This window comes from Corvus moneduloides, chromosome 5 (assembly GCF_009650955.1).
Source record: "Corvus moneduloides isolate bCorMon1 chromosome 5, bCorMon1.pri, whole genome shotgun sequence".
In the NCBI taxonomy this organism is placed as follows: domain Eukaryota; kingdom Metazoa; phylum Chordata; class Aves; order Passeriformes; family Corvidae; genus Corvus; species Corvus moneduloides.
Window position 1 is genome coordinate 42,279,126 of NC_045480.1, and position 15,495 is coordinate 42,294,620.

General features: G+C 40.9%; 2 protein-coding genes across 4 annotated transcripts in view; both read right to left on the minus strand.

The window, feature by feature from the left end:
* CENPE (centromere protein E) overlaps nt 1-7,174 on the minus strand; it is a 38,057-nt gene extending 30,883 nt beyond the window's left edge. For all 3 annotated transcript variants that reach the window (XM_032108070.1, XM_032108069.1, XM_032108067.1), the window contains exons 1-11: nt 7,033-7,174; nt 6,745-6,836; nt 5,810-5,899; nt 5,613-5,731; nt 4,432-4,551; nt 3,436-3,517; nt 3,157-3,224; nt 3,004-3,075; nt 1,430-1,481; nt 536-623; nt 224-350 (exon numbers count right to left, since the gene is read on the minus strand). In XM_032108070.1, the coding sequence (XP_031963961.1) occupies nt 224-350; nt 536-623; nt 1,430-1,481; nt 3,004-3,075; nt 3,157-3,224; nt 3,436-3,517; nt 4,432-4,551; nt 5,613-5,731; nt 5,810-5,899; nt 6,745-6,836; nt 7,033-7,088 (966 nt within the window). In that variant the 5' untranslated portion in view covers nt 7,089-7,174. The remainder of the gene's footprint in view (nt 1-223; nt 351-535; nt 624-1,429; nt 1,482-3,003; nt 3,076-3,156; nt 3,225-3,435; nt 3,518-4,431; nt 4,552-5,612; nt 5,732-5,809; nt 5,900-6,744; nt 6,837-7,032) is intronic.
* A 731-nt stretch (nt 7,175-7,905) lies between these two features.
* On the minus strand, nt 7,906-15,138 carry LOC116444666 (radial spoke head protein 4 homolog A-like). Its single transcript, XM_032110298.1, has 6 exons — nt 14,482-15,138; nt 13,780-14,014; nt 11,389-12,141; nt 10,043-10,190; nt 9,101-9,218; nt 7,906-8,479 (listed from the first exon to the last, which is right to left on the minus strand). Exons 1-6 carry the CDS (start codon nt 14,697-14,699, stop codon nt 8,257-8,259), a joined length of 1,695 nt encoding a protein of 564 aa, XP_031966189.1. The 5' UTR covers nt 14,700-15,138; the 3' UTR covers nt 7,906-8,256.
* Between the last annotated feature and the right edge of the window lie 357 nt (nt 15,139-15,495).

Consider the following 15,495-nt stretch of genomic DNA (forward strand, 5'->3'; position numbering starts at 1 on the left):
CAAAATGAGAGAAGGAGCTTTGTTCCAACTTTCAAAAAGCTCTAGGTAGACAACCTAGCACAAGATGACTGGGAAAAGATGCTGTGTACAAAAAAAAATGTCAAGTTCTGAGTTTACAGAAGCCCTTCAGAAGATCCAAGTCATTAAAGATTCAGCAGATTACATTTTCCACTCCTCAAACCTGTCTACAATGAGTTACTAGAGAACAGGTGAGAAGCTTTACCTGAAGAGTACTGAGTGTCTCATCAAAAGAAACAGGAGTAATTGTACAAATAATAACTGTTTTAGCATTTCCTCCAAGGGAGTTCTGCAGAATTCGAGTCAGCTTGCTGTCTCTGTAATTTATGAAGCTAATAAAAAAGAGGCAACAAAAAAAAAATTCAGATATTTTGCATAGAAAAAATACAGTAAGTATATTTTCTAGAGGTAGTAGGTTATTTGAAACATTTACCTATTTAAGATTATAAATAAGAGACTTTAATCTCTTAGTTTAGCAGTGCCTTATCTTATAAGAGGCATACAAACAGTTGCTTACCCAGAAGGGTCATCACAAAGCTTTTTGATAACTTGACCCAGAATGAACAAGCTCCGATTTATATTGCATCCTTCTTTCAGTCGAACACCTAGGTACCACACATACTATTATTATTATTTTAAATTTGAAACAGTATTTAGATGCATTTTCAACCTGTCAAGCTTTTGTGCTATGCTATGCTCAAAAGGATTGTCCAAGAGTTAAATCTCAAGTGCCGCAATGTGCTGTGACTCATCAGCAGGCAGTACCCAAGCCTTTATGATAGCCAAAATGCATTGAAATAAAATAGTAATCAAAAATAAACATTTAGAACCTTTACATAGTAAGCAGCTGGGCCCATAAGAACTACAATTTTGCTGCCTGTTTAAATTTTGCAAATGCCCACATTTACACATACAACAAATCAGCCTTAGATACAAGTTTTAGGTTAGGCATTCTTTGTAAGAGAGAATATTACTTGTGTCCTTCTCAGATCGCTTTTTTCTCATCAAGGCACTTTTGTGCAGCTTCATGCTGTCACTTAACAGACAAGCTTCTTCTTAACTAAAGAGTGAGCCATCTATTCACTCTTCACCTTTACACACAAGCCCCTAAAAAGCTTCTAATGATTTTGCTATTACAGGTACATGTTCACTGAGTCATCTCCATTCTGTTAGTTCAGTGCAGGACTGTTGCTGGGCCTGCAATTCTAGAAAAGGCATATTACTACTTAATTGTTTGCATTTCACAGCATTTACAGTATTTTCCTGAGTAGATAATGCCCTACCAAGCAGAAAGGGCCTTATTTATAAACAATAAATAGCACATAGATCAAACAATTTCCTTTTTATCATAGTTTCTCATAAGGGTCAATTAACAGAAGTGGTTGTCAGAGAAGCCTCATTTAACACTCACCTTCAGATCCTGTTTGACTAGCTCTTTCACTGCCTGCCAGATCTACCAGGTTCTGTAAATTCATTAAATATTTCACAGATTAGTTCTGAGGCAGTTTACTTTAAATCCTCCTAATTCTAAGTACCTGCTAAGAATTTCATAAACTAAACTTAAAAAAAAAAAAAAAAAAGAGCTAAAAAAAAGCAAGGGGTCTGTCATTACTGGAAGTAATGCACAGCTGCTACACACAACCAATACTTCCAAGGTACATAAGGACATGGAGTAAGTTTGTAGGAACTCTGTTATACCACCCAAATAGTGTTTCAAACTCTTCAGCGCAACAACCTCTGCCCTTGGTCACATAAACACAGTTTCTCAATACAGAAGTGTTAACTACTAATTCCAGCTGTAGGAATCTTTCATGGGAAAGAGCCTAGGTGAGATTATCTAGTGTCCTGGCCTGAGTTGGCTGTATGTCTCTCCTTGCCTGTCATTGTGGAGATAAGGAAAAGAAATTAACTACCAGAGGAAAAGCCTCACTCTGAATCTGGTTCAAAGCCAGCTAGAACATTATGGCATCCCATAATGATTTGCCTGACCAAGTAGCCCTCACTTTAGTTGGTTTTTGCTTCAGAGGAGTAAAATCCTGTACTAACTCCACCAAGCAGCAACAGACCAAGAGGGCCAAAATCCCTCTCCCCTCATCCCTGTTACTCATCGTTACTCTGAAGTCAGTTGGAACTGAGATGGGACAGAGGGGGTGGTGTAGGAAGAGTGGATACCGTAAGTTGTGGTAAGCACAAAAAGCAGGTATTAGTTTCTGGAGATACTGCATGAGCAGTGTTTTGAACCAGAGCTTTCTCACATGAAGCCAGAACAGAAAGCTCTTTCCACAATGCATGTGATTAACCTGATGCTATTTCCAATTCTGAGTAAGAGTGCTCATCAGATTTCAGCAGGCTCAAATAGTTTCACACTGGTTCCATTCCCACAGTTGTTTGAGATCATTTTCTGAGAATCAAGAAAAGGCTGTAGAGAAGGCTTCTGAAACCGTAACATTTCCCTGGAGACGTCCAGTGCTATTCCCCCCAGATTATGGTATTCCATATACCAGTAATCCATTGAAGATGCTAAGTGGGGTTACTTCTGAAAAAAATGAATCTTTTGGCCATTGCAGATGTAGAACACTGCGTATGTTCTTTCAATAACAACTAAATTTGATGATAAGCAAAGTCTTAAGGTTACCCATTTTACAAGTTATTTCACTGGGCTTGTCAGTGGTCAGAAACAATTGTAGGAGAAGATACATCTAACAAAATGCAAGAGCACTCTGACATAGTTTCTTATGCTCCTGGAAGGGCATAACACTCCCCAGTCTGGCATGAATAACTCTCATGTAGAATTTCCTTTGGTGGGAAGATCTGCTCTAGATAATGCCCCAGGAGTCTCCCTCTATACTTAAGAAACATCTGTCAGAATCAACAATGAAGAGCTTTTGTAAGTCATTATGAAGTACCATTACTCTCTCAAACAAGCAGTAACAGTAAATTCTCTACCTAAGCTGTACTCCAAGAAGGTATTAAATAGACATTTACCAAGTGGGAAACCATGACTGCTCCATCACAGTTTGCATTTGCAGGGTCACTTCGTTCTCTACTTTCAATGATCTAGAAATGCAAAAAAGTGCAGTAAAGTTTTTGTCACTTTGAAAACAATAAAACCACTCCCAGCAGTGAAACAGTTTTTACCATTCTGAAGATGGTGTGAGAACGGCTGCTGTGTTCATTCATTTTTGTTTCTCCATAATGGCGATTTCCTGTCAAAAACCAGTATTAGAATACTTCTGCTTATAATCTGATAAACTGGAGTTAAACAGACAAAGACCACAATTTTAAAACTTTCTGAAAACCTCTGGTTTATGAATATAAACCTAAAAGGATTCTAAATATACCTGATTTATGGTTCTAAATATACCTAATTAACCAACATTTTTTTAAGCTATCAGCTGACATTGTTTAAATACATACTTTCTCCTTTCCTGATCCATTCCATAACTTGTTCTGGGGCAACCACCACTTCTTCAATCAGGTCTTCTACATATGTATTCCTCTATAGAATAAACAAAGTAATGAATTTTACTGAACTCCAAAACCCACTTCAATACATAAAGTTAACATTACCAGCAATTATTATGGTATTTATTCGACAGCTGAATCTCTTTTTACTCCAAACACAAGGCATGGGTAAGGTTTAGACCTTAATCAAAATTGTGGCCTAGGGGTACAAGAATCAAACAACAGAGATTTAGAAAGTTTCCTAAAAACAGAACTGCTGAGTGAAATATCCTTCTTGATATTTTTTAAGGGAATCCAGGAATATATTTCTCAGTAAATCTTATAAGGAGAGAGTTATACAACTGGTAGATTTCCCTTTTTCCTATGTTCCAAACCCAGGATCATTTAAGGCAACCAAAGAGAAAAAACATCCCAAAAACCAAACCAACAATTTTTATTATTTGCTACAAAACTTAATATAAACAAACGGAGGATAGTGTTAATATAGATTTCTCCTTCTATAGTGATCATCTTACTGAATAGTTCTAGTCTCATGGTTATTCTCTGATCACAGTAGAAGAAAAGTGTATCTACTTGGTAGATGATATGAAGATGATGTTAAAGTAACTGTATATGTCAGAAACTTGTAACACATGGAGCTTAACATCATGTTTGTACAAATGTCATTAGCTAAACAACTCTCGAGTCTTTACTGTCAAAGTTAAATAAACTATACCATCCTGGAAAACTTGAAGATTAAGTCTACTTTTATAAAGATGAACTAGCAATAGCAAGCCCAAAGTCACAGTCTTATTCTACTACAAGTGTCCTTCTGTTAATGCTGAAGATAGAATTACACAGTTTGTCCCAGAAAAGTTTTCCACTAGATCCTTCTGAAGGTGGTTTTTTTTTTTCAACTTCTTTTACTCCAAGCTGATACAATACTTACACCACATAACATCCACTTACATTAACATCCTCACGAATTCCCAGAGGCTTCTTTTTCCTACTATCGCAAAGCAAATCGGTAATTGTTTCATTGTAGATTTCCATGTAAGAAACCCTTAGCAGGAATTCTCTATCCGGAATCTAGTGTTGAAAGGAAAAAAAAAACAACCAAACAAAAACGGACGAACTCATGGACATCTTTTAATGCAAGTATTCTTAAACTGGAGATAAATGTTTGGATACTGTTCCACAGATTTCTTTCCCCTCATCCTCTCTGTACATTAGCATCTACCGATACAGAATAGTTTTTCTTCTATCCCACCTCTTTCCAGCTGCATTAATGGTATACCACTTCTAATAGGTTATAAAATTAAGATAACTGCCCTACAGAAGCATGACAATAGTTCTCCTACTTAAATGCTGTTTCCATAACCCACTTCCTCTTGCTTAGGCTCTTTCCTCTCTTATATACCTTGTCTTATCTCTTTGCTTGCTTGGATTTACTTTGCTGCTGCTTATTCCCCTGCCTCCTTGGTAGAGAACGTTGGGGTGAGGAAAGGCTGCACAATGGACTCAAGGAAAATTTTCTTGCCTTTAGTTACTTCTATAAAACCTATATGGGTACTCTGCACCTCCTTAAAGGAGCAGTGATTATTTCACTTCACTGGTAACAATTACCCGAAACCCTCAAGGCAGAAGCAAGCACTCTGCAAATCATGTTTTGGAAATCACTGCTTTAACATACACTTTCTCCTTACTTTTATTAATATTGAGCAATTAGCAATTCTTTTGTTAGCCTGAAATAAGTAAATATACTGTCATATTCTTCCCACTAAAAAAAAAAGTCTTTAGTTGTTAATTTTTTAGACTTTTATAATAGCAGAATAAACAAAAAGGTTCACATTATCTTATCTACCACACTAACAAGTGAGTACCTATTTATATTTGTAATCAATGTTTAACATATTTGGAAGGTTAAGAACCCTCCTCACTTTTGTTCTGATTTGATTTCAACTAATAGAGTCCCATTAACTTTTTATTTTAAACCCTCATCTTTGCCAGGCTGGCAAAGTAACTGCAACATATAGTCCAATATAAATGAATTTCCTTCATAAGCCCCTTGATACTAAAACTAACTTTTATGTAACCATCACAAATACTACTAGTCCTTTCAGTCATTTCAATTTAATAGAAGTGCTCACCTCACAAATAATTTTGAACACATGTTGAATTGCCTTAGGGATAATGCCCATGGAATCTTCATTTCCCATCATTGTGTAAGTCTTCCCTGAAGCAGTCTGTCCGTAAGCAAAAATTGTGCCTAGAAAGATGGTTAAATTTCACCAACTATCTCTGAAATACATTACGAAAAGGATTTAAACACAGTTTTAAAACTTACCATTATAGCCTTGCACTGCTGACTGTATAATTGGAACAGCTACACCATCATACAACTGCTGAGTGTTGTCGCTTGAGTGAAAAACACGATCTTAAAACCAAAAAAAAAAAAAAAAAAGAAAGCATGTGAATCCACTCTATTGCAAGTCCAAACCAAGCTGTCATTCAGTATTGCTGACTTCAAATCCAATAAATGGGCATCATTGTTTGTAGGGTAGTTCAAAGATAAATATCATTGTAACACTACTAATGCAAGCTTTTAAAATTTTGTTTTAAAATAAGCATTAAACACAAAATCAAGAAAGACACAATGCACAGTGATGATAGCAAGTAAAAAGAATGATGAACATAGTTAAACAGTCATCCCATTTAATCCTAAAAAGTTATGGCTAATTTATCTACAAGGATTGTAAATCTGACAGGTTAGTTGTTAAACTCCTAGCCTAGTGCATGCTTTTACTGAATCTGTATTTTGGGAGAAATCGTGGTAGTAGATACATTCATATTAACAAGTAGAGTTGATCAGTAGGAAAGGACTCAAAGGGAGCCAGTGAGTTACGAGGATCTAACATTCATGCTAGTCACTTTTGGGTTCCCCCTAAATGCTCTGGACTAGCCCTTGTTTAGTCTATTTGTAACTGGATTTCACATTAAAAAAATGTGTTCCAAAGGTCACATATTCCAAAGCCACTACAGGATGAATCTGAACAGAGAAGGCAACGTCCAGCAGGAAGCTGACTTCACAAGCACATCCCAGCACTGCCTAAGCCAGAAATCCCGTATGCCCCAATGGCACTCCTTCCGAATTACGAAACTGGGAAGGTTGGGGGACATTGCAAGAAGCTCAGGGCATTCACCACAGTCGACACGTTCAAGAGTACAGTAGCAAAGGTCCGCATAAGTATCAAAATAAAGCAATTGCTTTCACATTCTTACCGTAACTAAATATTTTGGTACCATTCACGTCGGAAACAGTATTATTCTCACTTCTCCAGTGCAGGGACACTTTATCTCCTGAAGCATTTTCTCTAAAAGAGGAGACACTCTGTTATCTTTATTGAGCGAGGACTCCGCTCCCAAAACGCGGGCCCCTTACCGCGACCCTCTCTCCCCCGGCCACTCGCTCCGCATCCCTCCGTCCGCCTCCCTGCTCCAGGTGCGGGGGCACGGCGGCACCCAGGGGTGCGGAGGGAACCTCCCTCTCCCGCCGGCACGGCGGCTCACCTGGCGATAAGCGGCCGCACACGCACACACACCGTGACGGCGCCCTCGTCCGCCATGCCTCCCTGGGACAGGAGGAGCGGAGCGGGGAGCGGAGCGGAGCGGGGAGCGAGAAGCGCTGGGAGCGCAGAACACTCGCCCCAACCGCCGCTGGTTTAAACTGCGCGCGGAGCCGCTCCCTATTGGCCCGCGAGGGACGCACGCCGTGCGTGGAGCGTACCACTCGGCAGGAGCTGGCGGGGAGGTGGGCAAGGAAAGGATGGTCAGGAACGGATGGCTGAGCAGCCCCTGAGCTCTCCTGAGACACCTTTCCCCCCCACGGCTGCCGGCAGCGCCCAGATGGCACCGGCCAGGGAACCGCTAAACCATGTCCTCACATCCGCATCTGCGGGTCTTTTAAACATCCCCAGGGATGGTGACTCCAGCACTTCCCTGGGCAGCTGTTCCAAGGCTGACAACCCTTTCCATTAAAATTTTTTTCCTAATATCCAATGTGAATCTCCCCTGGTGCAACTTGAGGCTGTTTCCTCTTGTGGAGAGACCCAATTCCCACCTGGCTACACCCTCTTGTCAGGGAGTTGTAGACAGCGATAAGGACCCCCTGAGCCACCTTTTCTCCAGGCTAAACACCCCCAGCTCCCTCAGCCGCTCCGTCTTGAGCTCCAGACCCTTCCCCAGCTCCATTGTCCTTCTCTGGATGCGTTCCAGCATCTCCATGTCTCTTGCAGTGAGGGGCCCAGAACAGCACAGGATTGAAGGTGCAGCCCCCTAGTGCCAATGACGAGCAGCACCACTGCCGTGCTCTCAGCCAGTACCTCAGTAAGCTCCCGACTGAATTTGAATAGTACGCTTTCACACATACAAGGGACACTGTCCTGTGAGTTTAAAAACCATTTATTTAAGTAAAATGTATGAATGTATTGAAGTGAGGGCTAGAAAAACAGTGTGAACATCTGGTGCATGGTAGTTCTTAGTTCAAAGCAGTATCATTTTAGGAAGCAGACAGTGTTTGCATATTCAAACAAACAGAAAAAGGCTTCATGCCAGTGCAGGTAGGTTTCAGGGGTGGGGAAGGAGAGGAAGATAGCTGCAAAGAAAAGGCTTCAGAAATCAAAAAACAAAGGCATGCTGCAAGTGCATTTCTTTTGAGGTCAGCAAATAAATGACTATGTTATGAAAATGCCGTTCATGTTCAAACTTTTAAAACAATCTGTTTTCTTCCATATTTTAATCATCCTCCACTTCCTCTTCTTCCTCTTCCTCTTCCTCTCCGGCTAAGGCTTCTTCCTGCGCAATCCTGAAAGCAATTTCCTCTTCCACAGTGGGGTCTACTGTCTCAGTGATTCCTGGCCCGCTAGGGTACTCTGCTTGCGCTGGCGGGGGCAGTGCGGGAGTGTGGCTTTCTGGACTGTATTTATGACCCCAGCCAAAGTAGATGTTGTCAAATTTCCTGAGGACAAGAAGTGAAAGATCACACATTCATCCCCTGACAAAATATTAGCAGAGATACTGTTGGGCATCCTTGCTCTGCTGCACGAAAAGTCACTGTGATGCAGATACCCTACAGCAGAAGAATTTTAAAGACAGCACCGCTTTTTAACTGCTCTCATGGTTATTAACACATCTTCTATTTAAAATGATGAAGTGTCACTGCACTGCACTGCAATACAACTCCAACTCCAACTCCACAAGGGTAACAATGTGCCAGCCAGTGCCCTTCTAAAAGCACGTGGAGGAAATGACCATGTGTAGTGGAAACCGAACATCAGAACCACAGAAGGTAGCTGGTTTTGTAAAAGGTCCCACAGACATGAGAATATGTATTTTAAATCAAGGACCTTGCTCACACACTAACTGGGCATTTACACCCAGTAACTTCATGCCAGCCTTTCCAATGATTGTTTGTTTTCAGTCTTAAATACATATTTACTGTTGCTGTGCACATTCAAGTGGCCTTCTCCATCAGTCTCTGGAATAGCTAGAATTCAGTTAATGAATTAATAATAAAGCAAGTCTGCCTGCATTAGTGAGGCACCTGCGTGTAGCACATACAGTCAGAGTGGACTCTCACCTGCCAGATGCAAAAGCATAAGCTCCAGGCCATCGGTTAGACTGCAGGATTGCAACAGAATATTGTGGGATCAGGTTTGTAGAAGCCTGAGCTGTCCAAGCAGGGATGTTTTTCATTCCTGGAGATAGTCAAACACACACTATTTATGAACAAATGGACTTAACGAGCCTCTACAAAATATTTAAGACTGAGCTACAAGAGTTGCACAGAATTCAAGCAAGGTTTATATTAAGTTGTGTGACAGAAGAGCCAGAAGTCAGAAACAGTAAGTGTAGGCACTGTTTTCAAACAGGTGGTTTGCATGTGTGGGTAGGTAGCACAGGAATGTTGATAGACTCCCCACATACAGAAAAAATTCAGTAGGAGCCCTGGTTCTTTTTTCAAGGACTTTTTATTATTTATGGATAACTTGTATAGCTATATTTCACCTTGATTAAAGAATGGAGAGCAGGAAAATAATCTAATATTGATGTAATCTAATATTCAGGCTCCCTTATTCCCATGATTTGCTGCAGTGATATGCTAAGATATCTAAATTCTTATAAAAATAATGTGTAACGGTGCATGTGTTACATATTAATTATTCTGTTTATTTACACCTACACACTTCTCTTTTTTCCTAAAAAGATGAGACAAAATAGTTGAATGTATTTCATGTAGTGAGCTGTTCTGAACTTGGAATAACCTGAGAAGTCTAAGTTACTTTTTCCTTTTAATGTCAACAAGATGGTTACCTAGTAAACCTGATTATTTCAGTTTTAATGTCAATACTGTTAACCATTTTGCTTTTGAATGATTTTGTAAAATAATGTGTTTACCCTACAGAGGCAAACTATATTGCTCCAGGAAGTGTCAAGAGTTCTACAACTTCAAATATTTACTGCTAAATGGCAACATTCCTAGTGGCTCTCTATCAAAAACTTCATATTCCATGAAGAATACCTTCATCTTCAGAGATTAGAGTAAGAAGGGGTAGTCCTCTTTCTTCCTCTTGCTCTTCTCCCTCCTCCTCTTTTTCTTCCTCCTCTTCATCTTCTTCTTCTTCATTTTCCTCTGATTTTTGAGAAGGATTAATCCAAACACAGCGACCCTATAATTGATGTGGAAAAGTAATAAATACATGCAACAATCATTGAAAGAATGCAAGTTAAAACTAGTTAAAACAATTGGCTCAGACACACACACAGTTAAGGGACGGGGAGAAGAAAAATACATATTCCATAACTAGTATATTGTTAACAGAATATTGTATCCTCTTGGCAGAACGTTCCCCTCATTGCTTCCTCATCCCTGCTTACTATTTGAGAATAACCTTATACCTCTGTCATCAGCTTTTTGTCATTTTGTATTCTTCAGTTCCTGGCCAGTTTGGTTTATATCCTTGCTACATTACCAGTTACTGCAAACTATGGACTTTACCCTTCCTTTTAAAATCTGCTTTGTTATTTAACCAGTCAGAGGAACATAACAGAATGTTCTTAAGATTCTAATGCATATAAATTTTATTTTTTACAACTATTGTTTTGCTGGTAGTAAGTTTAATTTCCTACCATTTGCTGTTATTTTACATTAGCATTCTTGAATTGGTAGACTGGCCATCAAACCATCCAGCAATGAAAATCAAATTAGTAATACCTCTTTCTAGCACTAGTCTGATAGAACATGTTTTAAAGTTTTTTCATTTGCGTATTTCATATCAGAAAGTGTAAAACAGAAAATTACCCAGAAGAAAACACCAAGCAAGTTCCATTTAGCATACAACCATAAGCTATCTGCTTTTCAGCATCCTACCCAAGAAAAGAGAATTTTAAACATTTTTGTCAAGTCAGGATCTCAAAGCAGAAAACCTAATACAGAAGACTGCAAGAAATGATTGTTATCTATCAGGGCCTAACTCCATACTGTTATTTAAAGATAGGTTTCAATCTCAAGAACACATCACTGGAAAAAGTACTAAACCTAGAAGGTTCCTAAATACATGCATACATATTTATACATATATATACTTACATTTATATATATATACACACACACATAAAAATACATGGTATTTGTAAATATGTGCAAGGTAGTTACATATTATATACCATATAAAATGTATGTTTTATATGTAAGATATTTGGGTATTACATATGATGTATTTTCTGTATAAAAATCTTCCAATGCAATACCATTTCTGGTGAGCAGTTTGCATGTGCAGGTGAGGAGTGTCACTCACATTCTGTAACCCTACGAGCACTGCAGCAGGAGTGCTCTCCAAGGCCCATGTGAGCTATGCTGGCACACACCTGCTTTAGAATGCCCTTTACATGGTGTGCCCACGTGGCGAGGGACTCCACCATTTCAATCACAGGGGGAGGCTCAAACTCGGGGTTTTCTTCATATTCATCTCCTTCTTCTTCTTCTTCATCCTCATTTGCAAACTGGTAAAATCCAGTGGGAGAGACATGGGTTCCTGCTGAGATTCGAGCTATCTGTGCACGCAGGTAATTGGCCTCATTTCCGGGAAAAGGAGGAAAGCTCACAACAGGAGCATCCAGCCGACCAGTGAAGAACTTCTTGATTTTCCTGGCACAGACAATCTGGGCTGGTGTCACTGGAGGCAACTTCACCCAGGGTTTGCCTGGCTCATTACAGACAAAGTAGATATATTTATTAGTCCCAGTCCCATTTTCTTCTTTTGGGATCTCAGGTGGGGGTTTATAGGTGGACTTCGGTGGTTCAGCTTCCTTTTCTTTCTCCTCACCTTCTTCTTCAGCCTCACCCATCTCTTTCTCTCCTTCCGCAACAGTTTCCTCTTCTTCCTCTCCTGTTTCCTCCTCCTCTCCCCCTTCCCCTTCATGTAACTGTACTTCAGCTATAATATAGTTCATTTCCAGGCCCAAAATTTTGCCCCAGAAGCGACAGGTCTGGATTGGCTGAACATTAACTAGGTTTTTAAGGGAAAGGAATATGTAATAGGATTCGTCTTTGTCCAGGCCAATTCCAGCCTGCTCAAAATAAAAGGCTGTTTCCATCACATTTGGTAGAGAGGGCTGTCCCTAGGAAAGAAGATTCAGAGTTAGAGCTAAAGAATAGTATAATTATCTATTTCAAAAATTAAACATGTTATCTACTGAACATTATACTTCACTTTCCTGTAGTGCCACTCATCATCTCAGTGCTTTGCAGACATTCATTCACTACTTTTCTTACTGTCGTTTAGAAAAATTAAGTGTCTTTTAGTGGGAAAGAAAAGAACACAGATGAACTGCAGCTCTTAGAACACAGGATTTCAAAATTCAAACTCCTAATTATTGCAAAATAAGGAAAGTCAGCATTCTTACACAAGATCTACAAACGATTCAGTGCTGGAGCATGTCAGCTAAGAGGCCTTGATGCCTGCAGTGACACTGTATTGCCTTGCTGTAGATAATACAGGTTTTATATACTTAGGCACTAGACCAGCAACATTTCTCTAGGATGGATGCTGTTCATTTGAAAACCTTGGCATACAGCTCCCCGCAGTCTTTTTTATACTGCCCCCTGCTCTTCCTGAAGTCCATTGTAAGTCCCCATCTGGCTTCAGTGGAAGCAGAACTAGGCCAATAATTAAGTATTTCCATTTGTTTTATCACCCGTCTCTCATTTAATGGGGGGTAGGTGATCATATAACACAGACAGAGTTATTACAAGTTGGACTTGACAGGATAGGGAATTTGGAAGAATTAGCACTAGTTTAATATGGAATTTCTTTGGATCTGACAGGTTTCTTGTATCAAAGCAAGATTGACAGGAGTATGAAAAATTAGTAATTCCTTTCTGAAATACCCTACCTTTATTTTCCATTTTCACCATCCTATACAGTTACTGTAAGATGCATAATAGGCTGTGGAAAAGATGACGGATTATCTCTTCTGTTGTTGGTATTTGTACTCTGCAATTGTAACATTTGAATACATACTGGTAACTTCATATGAAAATCAACATCTTGTTGATTGATTTCCCTTGGTTATTATAATTCTCATTTAAATTATAATTCTCATTATAAGAATTCTAATTTTTCCTTGGGTACAAATGCTTCTGCATATAAGCAATTGAATAATGAAAACCCATGCTTTAAGAAGTGGCTTTTCAATTGTATTAGTTCTTCATTAAAACCATATTTTGTTTCAGTTGGAGAAGGACAGACTGGAACCACAGCTGGAGCAGAAAGGATCACGAAATTCTGCATTCTCTATTTTACAGTAGCAGCTGTGCACAATATTGTCTACCTGGTATCAAGAACTATGGTCACTTTAGGTAAAGAAATGTCCCTTTTATATAAAGAAAAGAAACTTGGATGCAATATTCCGTGCTGAACTGTCATATGGGAGATGTTATAAACCTTACTTTCTGTTCATCACCTCTAGAACATCCCTGATAATAAAGGCTCAGGATATTAGATTTACTACAGGAAAAAAATCTCAACTAAGTAACCAGATGGGGTTTTTTCTTCAGAACTAGACATGGGACCAGCTCAGCTGTGAACAGGGTACACGGTGCTGTGACTGCAATTATTTATATAATTATATAACAACATAGAGAGGCAGCACTACAGAAGAGACCACAACTTCCTCCCTTTCTCCTTTCCCTTCCCACCATCCATCCACCCCTTCCCTGGTATATCCGGTATCTGTTTCACTCCGATAATAACTCACTATCTCTTCATCTAGTTCTTCACGCTCTTCTTCACCGACTTCCTTGACGAACAAAGCTTTACACTTTTCTGCAGCTTCAAATGTTGGAAGAATCAGATGTTCATCTCGAAGAGTGTCCATTTTTTTCCGAAACTGAGCCCACTTCACATCCTTGCTGATATCCTCAATTATGTCTACTGTATTTGCGGGCTGTTCATCCAGGATCTTTGTTAGTACGTTAGCAAAATGATCATATCTGTCATATAAATGTAAATATTGTTGGCTTACTATACAAAAGTCTTAGAATATTATGCTTTTAGTAACAAAAGTAAAGGCTAATCATCTGTATCTTTGGAGAAATCATAGGAATAGTTAGAAGAAAGGAGATCATGGAGCATTAAGAGAAATTAGAGCTAAAACTAGTCTGATTATACTTAGGAGCATTCCCATCTTCCATTTCTAGTATATACCCCATCTATCTATGAGCTGAAACTGAATTTAAACTTACTCTTAATCAAATCAATTTCTTTTTGAACTCTCTATAAAATTCCATTAGGAATTTTGGTTCTGAAAGATGTTGGACACACGCAAGTATCACTAGTGATGAAATATTGCATGTATAACATTATCCCATTCTATTTATACTTCCCTTTGTCCTTTTACTAATTTTCCCTCCACTCATATTTCCTACCCTTTTTGACTGTGATCCTTTTTCAGACTTACAAGTTCAGGCCAGATCTTGTGCTAGTCTTTAGTAAATAGGCTTTTGCATTCTTGACTGCCAGCATCCGGGCTTGGGGATCGGGTATCTGATCCTCATATGGGCTGTATCCGGGCTGATCAAGACCGTAACCTGGTTCGTGTGGCTGATAAGGGCCATGCCCATGTTCATAGGCATCTTTTGGTTCCTGTGAAGGCTCTAATCCCGGTGACTGGTCCATGCTGTGCCTTGCCCCCGGTGCTTTGGGAGCCTTGTCCCGGCGCGTCTCTGGCTGATGTTTAGTTGCGGCACCCGCAGCCGGTCAGCGGCTTGCGCTGCTCGCCGTGGGCGGCCGAGGTGTTGAACTGGGCTCTGTGCCTGACGCGGTGCTTGTCCGGCTGCACGGGTCGGTCTGGCCGACAGTTCCCCTTTGGTCCTGTGCTTGGTGGGGGCCCGGGTGCGGCTGAGAGATGCCTCTGCTCAGTCCTCGTGAGTGCTCAGATCCTCATATCCTGAGAATACCTTCTCTCCCGGTATTCCCAGGAGCCGGTCCCGGTTCCGACGGCTGGGGCTGATGAGGGTCTCCGAAGGCGGCTGCCCGGGGCCCCGGTGGGGAGCGTGGGCCCTGTGTCCGGCCCACAGGCGGGCTCGCTCCTGCCCTTCCCGCGGGCCGGCCTGGGGCGGGGGCTCGCTCGATGCCCGGGGTGCGGCCCGGCCCGGCCCGGGTCAGCGCGAGGCCCCTCAGCAGCAACGGCGGCGGCGGGCGGGGCGTCGCCGGGGGAACGCGGCCGCGGACAGGGAGGCACGGCAGCCCCAGTGACCCGCCCCAGCTGCCACTCCCCTTGCCAGGGGGGCTTTTGAGCCCTTCTTTACTATTTCCAGCGGTACCCACGGGGTGGCGGTGAAAGGAAAGTGTTTGGGGTTGGGCTGGGCTGGACGGCGTCCTGAACAGCCTGGTCCCGTGAAGGGCGTCCCTGCTCATGGCACCAGGTGAGAAGTAGATGATGTCTACTGTCCCTTCCAACCCAAACCAGTCC